Source organism: Charadrius vociferus, unplaced genomic scaffold (assembly GCF_000708025.1).
Source record: "Charadrius vociferus isolate BGI_N301 unplaced genomic scaffold, ASM70802v2 scaffold2311, whole genome shotgun sequence".
In the NCBI taxonomy this organism is placed as follows: Eukaryota; Metazoa; Chordata; class Aves; order Charadriiformes; family Charadriidae; genus Charadrius; species Charadrius vociferus.
The window spans coordinates 22,635-29,941 of NW_009646888.1; the positions used below are offsets into that span (position 1 = coordinate 22,635).

The 7,307-nt window shown below is 61.7% G+C and overlaps 1 protein-coding gene across 1 annotated transcript in view; it reads right to left on the reverse strand.

The window, feature by feature from the left end:
* The window catches only part of PNPLA6 (patatin-like phospholipase domain containing 6), a 22,866-nt gene that overhangs the window by 8,588 nt on the left and 6,971 nt on the right, over positions 1–7,307 (reverse strand). The window contains exons 12-26 of the mRNA XM_009894444.1: positions 6,027–6,232; positions 5,767–5,898; positions 5,555–5,678; positions 5,359–5,472; positions 4,965–5,040; positions 4,714–4,854; positions 3,480–3,543; positions 3,239–3,407; positions 2,993–3,175; positions 2,801–2,919; positions 2,552–2,708; positions 1,548–1,664; positions 1,362–1,431; positions 616–634; positions 336–436 (exon numbers count right to left, since the gene is read on the reverse strand). Coding sequence (XP_009892746.1) covers positions 336–436; positions 616–634; positions 1,362–1,431; positions 1,548–1,664; positions 2,552–2,708; positions 2,801–2,919; positions 2,993–3,175; positions 3,239–3,407; positions 3,480–3,543; positions 4,714–4,854; positions 4,965–5,040; positions 5,359–5,472; positions 5,555–5,678; positions 5,767–5,898; positions 6,027–6,232 — 1,792 coding nt within the window. The remainder of the gene's footprint in view (positions 1–335; positions 437–615; positions 635–1,361; positions 1,432–1,547; positions 1,665–2,551; positions 2,709–2,800; positions 2,920–2,992; positions 3,176–3,238; positions 3,408–3,479; positions 3,544–4,713; positions 4,855–4,964; positions 5,041–5,358; positions 5,473–5,554; positions 5,679–5,766; positions 5,899–6,026; positions 6,233–7,307) is intronic.

The following is a 7,307-nucleotide window of genomic DNA, read 5'->3' on the forward strand; positions in this document are numbered from 1 at the left end:
GCGGTAGTCACCCAGAAAGGGTCATGCTGGCTCGCACGTACCGCCAGAGCGAGCCTGCGCCGGCGGGAACAAACGCAATGAGCACAGTCCGCCCAAAACCCACCCCGGACGGGGGCTGCCCGTCGCCCCTGCCCGCGCCGGGGGACGTCTGCACCCCATGGATGCCCAACGGGCACCTACGGTTGGGCAGAGGAACCCGTTGCGCGCCCTGACCGGCCGTTTGCAAAGGCCAGGTGACTCAACTTGGGACGTGGGTTTGGGACGTGGGTCTTTGAGGAGGCGAAGGGGTCTTTTTTGGGGAGGGGGTTGGCGTCCCCGGCGAGCGAGATGCTGACCTGGGACATTGTTAACATAGCAGCCGTCCACAAGCCAGTGGCTGTCCTTGGGGTCGCAGAGCGGAGGCAGGGAAGGGGGATAAGACGCACTGGCTCGCTGCCTGCCAAAGGGAGAGGACACGGTCATGGCCATGAGGAGGCGGGACGGGACGTGCCCGAGCACCCGGCGGTGGGGTGACCCAGGATGCTGGCACCGCGCCGGCGGGACGTTTGCAGCCCCCCAAGACCAAGGGAAAGCACCTCGGCCATGCCGGGATGGGGAAGGAGAGGCGGGTGAGACGCTCGCCAGAGGGTTAGGGCTGGTGAGCGAGGATTAGTTGGCGTTAGAAGCCTGAGGAGCAGGCAGAGCGAGAGCCAGGCTGCTTACAAGCCACCGCGTGTGCCCCGTGGCACGGCTCAATGTCCCAGGTGAGCTCGGACACTAGGCAAGGAGGAGGGGCAGCCACCGCAACGTCCCCACCACCGCGATGTTCCCACCACCGCGTTGTTCCCACCACCACCACCTCATCTCCAGCATCACGTCATCCCCGCCACCACGTCATCTCCACCACCACATCTTCTTCACCACCACCACGGCAACGTCCCCACCACCAACACGTCAACATCCCCACCACCACCACTGCATGCCCGTGCTCCACATGCCGTGAGCGTGGGTTACTGGGGTTAGTGGTGAGCAGATATGTTAAAGAGAGGACATGCATGCTCAGGGTGGTGAGATGTGGCTCCACACCTCAATTCTGTCCCTAACCCCACTGAGGACGTGGGGCACAGCCAGATCCCCATGGGGACCCGAGCCTGCTGGGGTCATCAGCACGAAGTGGCTCTGGGAAGCCACCACTGCCCAGGGTCACCATGACCCTCCAAGTCCTTTCCTTGCCATGCCAGGATGTCTCCTCCTCTTGGCACGTGGAAAAGTTTCCCCCGTGGGGCAGAGGCACTGTTTTGGGGTGCCGGTGAGGAGGGTCCCCGCAAAGAGGGGACACGGTGGCACTGAAGAGCTTCCCCGGCTCCCCGGGGAGCTCTTACCGTCCGTGTGCACCCGCATGGCCGAGGCCGTGATGTCGGTCGTGACGTTGAAGTAGGGCAGCCACAGGTCCTGCGGGGACAAGATGGGGTAGGTGACACGGTGGGGACGTTAGCGGGTGGGTGGGGAGTTGGTCGGACCCCCCACCGTGGGTGGGTGTAGGTTTGGGCACGGTCCACATGGTGCACCTCGATCTGCTTGTCCTGGAAAACCTTGTTGATGCTGGCGTTGAAGGCTGAGCCCGAAAACATGGAGGTGATGGGGTAGGTGAGGTCCAGGACGGTCTTGAACGTTGAATTCATGCACTGGAGGAGGAGGAGGAGGAAGGAGAGAAGAAGAAAGAGGTGGAGGAGGAGGAAGGAGTGAAGAAGGAAGAGGAGAAGGAAGAGGGAGGAGGAGGAGGAGGAAGGAGAGGAGGAGGAGGAAGGAGAGGAGGAGGAGGAAGGAGAGGAGGAGGAGGAAGGAGAGGAGGAGGAGGAAGGAGAGGAGGAGGAGGAAGGAGAGGAGGAGGAGGAAGGAGAGGAGGAGGAGGAAGGAGAGGAGGAGGAGGAAGGAGAGGAGGAGGAGGAAGGAGAGGAGGAGGAGGAAGGAGAGGAGGAGGAGGAAGGAGAGGAGGAGGAGGAAGGAGAGGAGGAGGAGGAAGGAGAGGAGGAGGAGGAAGGAGAGGAGGAGGAGGAAGGAGAGGAGGAGGAGGAAGGAGAGGAAGAAGGAGGAGGTGGAGGAAGGAGAGAAGAAGGAGGAGGTGGAGGAAGGAGAGAAGAAGGAGGAGGTGGAGGAAGGAGAGAAGAAGGAGGAGGAGGTAGAGGACAGAGAGAAGAAGGAGGAAGAAGAGGACAGAGAGAAGAAGGAGGAGGAAGAAGAAGAAGGAAAAATGAAAGAAGAGAAGAAAGAAGCAGCAGCAGCAAAGGAGAGAAGACGGTGAAAGAGGAGGTGGAAGAAGGAGGAGGAGGAAGAAAAAAGAGGAGGAAAAAAGGAGGAGGAGGAAGAGGAGGAGACAAGGAGAAGGAGGAAGAAGGGGAAGAAGAAACGGAGGAAGAAGAAGAAGAAAAGGGGGAAGGAGGTGCTTTAGAAACCCCTCTGGCAGAGCTGGCCATGGGGAGGGGCAGGCACGATGCCAGTGTCCTCCCAGCAGAAGGACAGGGAGGGTCAACGTTGGCCTTCGCTGGGGTGGGGGACGCGCCACAGCACCCACCTTGGCCCACTCGCGGGCCCGCTGCTTGGTGCGGACGGCGCTGCGCTCCTCGGCGTAGAGCGCCCCGATGAAGGCGCCGATGGAGGTGCCACCCACCATGTCGATGGGGATCCCCGACTCCTCCATCGCTTTGATCACCCCGATGTGCGAGCAACCTCTGGCCGGACGGAGAAGATAAAGAGGAGGATGGATGAGATCGGGGATGCCCACACCCAACCGGGTCCCATCCTGTCCTGGTGCGGCACCCACCTGGCTCCACCGCCCCCCAGGACGAGGGCGATGGTGTTGCCGGTGAGGACCCGTGCCAGCCGGGAGAAGTCGCTGTGCCGGTCAGCGCTCTTCTCAAACACCTTCTCGTACATCTCCCGCTGCGGATGGGATGGACGATGGGTGATGATGACGGTGGTGGACCACCAAGGTCACCCAGGGAGAGACACGTACCAGTTTGGTAGGGCTACGGCGGGAGAAGACGCGCCGGGGACACCTGATATGGAGGTGACCCGAGCACCAACTGCGCATGTTGAGCCACTCAACGGTGCGGGAAGGGCTGGGACCATCTTCGCGGTGCAGGAGGACCAACTGCTTCAACGCACGCACCGCCGTGTTCTCCAGCATCTGTTCCAGCTGTAGAAGCCATCAGTCACCCCACGCGGTGTTGTCCCACCGCCGCCTACCCCCCCACCTCACCTCTCCCAGTGCCGGTTCTTGGTCGCCCAACCCTACGATGAGGATGCAGTCGGCTTGACGGATGCAGCGGACGGTCCACGGCGTCAGGGTACAGTCGGTTTGGTACAGGACGATGCGGTAGATGTCCTCCTGCTGCGCCAGCCAGCCTGAGAGGCGGTACTCCTGGATGCTGCCGAGATGAAGGGGTCAGCCAGCGGCACGGTGGTAGGGCGCCGGTGATGTTCCTCCTGACGGGAGTTACCTGTCCAGCGCCGAGGAACCGAGACGGGCACGGATGATGTCGCTGGTGAGGAGCAGCGTGGGACCTGGGAGAGGTGGGGACATGGTCGCCACAATGCCATGGGGCTGTGGTCATCACCATGCCATGAGGCCGTGGTCACCGGGCTGTGGTGGCTACCATACTGTGGTTGCTACCATGCCATGAGACTGCGGTCACCACCATGCCATGGGGCGGGGGTCATCACCATGCCATGGGGCGGGGGTCATCACCATGCCATGGGGCGGGGGTCATCACCATGCCATGGGGCGGGGGTCATCACCATGCCATGGGGCGGGGGTCATCACCATGCCATGGGGCGGGGGTCATCACCATGCCATGGGGCGGGGGTCATCACCATGCCATGGGGCGGGGGTCATCACCATGCCATGGGGCGGGGGTCATCACCATGCCATGGGGCGGGGGTCATCACCATGCCATGGGGCGGGGGTCATCACCATGCCATGGGGCGGGGGTCATCACCATGCCATGGGGCGGGGGTCATCACCATGCCATGGGGCGGGGGTCATCACCATGCCATGGGGCGGGGGTCATCACCATGCCATGGGGCGGGGGTCATCACCATGCCATGGGGCGGGGGTCATCACCATGCCATGGGGCGGGGGTCATCACCATGCCATGGGGCGGGGGTCATCACCATGCCATGGTTGCCACCATGCCATGGGGCTGTGGTCACCATGCCATGGTTGCTACCATGCCATGAGACTGCGGTCACCACCATGCCATGGGGCGGTGGTCATCACCATGCCATGGGGCGGTGGTCACTGGGCTGTGGTTGCTACAATACTGTGGTTGCTACCATGCCATGGGGCTGTGGTCACCACCATGCCATGGGACTGCAGTCATCACCATACCATGGTTGCCACCATACCATGTGACTGTGGTCACCATGCTGTGGTTGCTACCACGCCATGGGACTGGGGTCACCACCGCACCACGGGGCTCTGGTCATCACCATGCCATAGTTGCTACCATGCCATGAGACTGTGGTCACCACCATGCCACGGTGACTGCCACGCCATAGGGCTGTCATGGTCACCGTGCCATGGTGCCCATCACACCACAGGACCATGTCTGCCTCCACGCCGTGGCCACCGCTGTGCCTGTGGTCACCACGGAACCACAACCGTGGTGTTGGTGGTGCGCCACAGAACCGTGGTCACCTCTATGCCACGGCCACCGCTCTGCCGGCACTCACCGATGGCGTTGAGCGCGTGTTTGAGTTCCAGCGTAAAGGCAGCCGTGGGCACATCGTCGCACACCGGCAGCACCGCCACCGTCGACAGGTTACTGGTGGGGTTGGTGGGCTCCGAACTGGAGGCCATGCCCAAGCCAGAACCTGCCCAGACAGAGGCAACGAGGTGGTGGACACTTTCCATGAGCTGCTCTGATGATGGCCACCAGCCCTGTAGAGGGCACGCCATCGTCCCCGATCCCTTTGGGACCTACTCGCAAAGGGTCCGCGGAGCTGCTGAAGGTTTCCCAAGATCTTCTGGCTCAGGAGGTGGATGAGGCGGGTGACAACCTGCAGGGACGAGGACGGGGATGGCCATCAGACCGGGCAAGGCTTCCCAAGCTGGAGACTCATTAACACCCTTGACCGGTGTCCCACGTGTCTTTTTTGGTGTCACCACCATCGCCACCCCCCATCCTTGGGGACTTCAGAGAGGAACAACCCTTTGGCCCATCAGCTCTTCTCCCCCAGAAGCTCTAATTACATCTTTAAGTCCTTAATTTAAATTGGTTTTAATGAGTGTCACAGCCACTGGCTGAGGAGGACACGGGGACACGTTCCTTCCATGGGACGAGGGTGCAGACCCCAGGATGGGGATCTGGGGGGTACCTGGGGGTATCTGCGCTTGATGTTGTTCAAGGTGCCCTCAGGCAGCTTGGCCAGCTCCGTGTCCCGGACCGCGTGGACCGTGGTGGCACGGGGTTGCCGGGTGAGGGCTTCCACCTGGAGAAGAAGACATAGAGCCAAGATTTATCGGTCAGACCTATAGAGTGTCCTCCCCCCTTGCCCCCAACACGGCTCTTACCACGCCGATGAGGTCTCCGCGGCCATACTCCCCGATGAGCTCCTTCTTGCCGCTGCCCTTCTGGATGACGGAGCGGAGGCGCCCGTTGAGCGCGATGTAGGTACAGTCCGACTTGTCACCCTGCCTGGGGGGACACCACCGGTGGGAAGTCAGCCCCCTTGTCAAGCTGGTCCTCACCAAGCTGAGGTGGGCACCCATGCGTTGGTACCCACCTGTAGAGCGCCCGGCCGGCCTCCACCGCCATCCAGTCGATGGCAAAGTCCATCTGGCGCACGAAGGGCGACATGCGGGCGGCCACGGTGTGGGCGACGCTCAGCACCACGCTGGGTTGCTCCCGCATGATCCTATGGGTCAAGAGCAGTTGGGGGACACGGCGGTAGCCCCAAGAGATGCCACCATAGCGCTCAGCCCAGGAGTCCCCTTTGGCACCAACTCTTTGCCCCAAACCTCCTCCGCCGGTGCCGGGACTCACTCGTAGAAGTCCGACTTGGAGATTTTGAGGAAAGTGCAGTCGCGGTTGGCTTTGATGGTGAAGATGAGGGGCTCGCCGGTGAGGACCGCCAGCTGTCCCACCATCTCACCGGGTTGCGTCAAGAAGAGGCAGACGTCCTCCGCCTTGTCGATCATGCGCTGGTACACGTGCAGACAGCCCCACAGCACGAAGTGGAGGCTCACGTCCTGCCAAAATGGCACCTTGTCACTGCCGGGGGCCACCTGGGACCCCCAGGTGTGAGGGGTCCCACCAGCGCCACTTGGGACCGGAAGAAACTCTGTTGTTTTGCACCTTCCAGATGGCTCTGGGGATCATTCCTGCCCCCACCACCACCCATAGGGCAGGAGTAAGAGGAGTAGCACCCCATGGAAATATAGGGTGGGGGAAGCAAGACGCCACACCAGCTCCCCAAAACCAAGACCCACCTGGTCTCCTTGACGGGCAATAACCGTCCCAGCTTTGGCGTGATGGAGCAAGACACGGTTGTTGAGGAGAGAAGGGTCCTAGAGGGAAGAACGGCATCACATGAGGTGATGGGGACCATCACAAGGGGATGAGGACCACCAGGAGGAGACAGGGGACCACCTCGAGGCAATGGGAACCACCAGGAGGAAATGGGAACCACCACAAGGAGATCGGGGACCACCAGGAGTAGACAGGGGACCATCCCAAGGCAATGGTAATCACCAGGAGGAGATGGGAAGCCACCACGAAGCAATAGGGGACCACCACGAGGAGACAGGGAACCACCCTGAGGCAATGGGAGCCACCACGAAGTGATGGGAACCACCACAAGGAGATGGGGGACCACCCACAGGCCATGGGGATCCAGCATGAGGTGAGGGGGACTCACCACAAAGTGCCGGGGACCCACCATAAAGCCACGGGGACCCACCATAAAGCAACAGGGGCCACCACGAAGTGATGGAAACCACCGCAAGGTGATGGGGATCCACCATGAGGTAGTGGGGACTCACCACAAAGTGACAGGGACCCACCATACAGCCACGGGGACCCACCATAAAGCAACAGGGGCCACCACGAAGTGATGGAAACCACCGCAAGGTGATGGGGATCCACCATGAGGTAGTGGGGACTCACCACAAAGTGACAGGGACCCACCATACAGCCACGGGGACCCACCATAAAGCAACAGGGGCCACCACGAAGTGATGGGAACCACCACAAGGAGATGGGGGACCACCACAAGGTGATGGGGATCCACCACGAGGTGATGGGGACTCACCACAAAGGGACAGG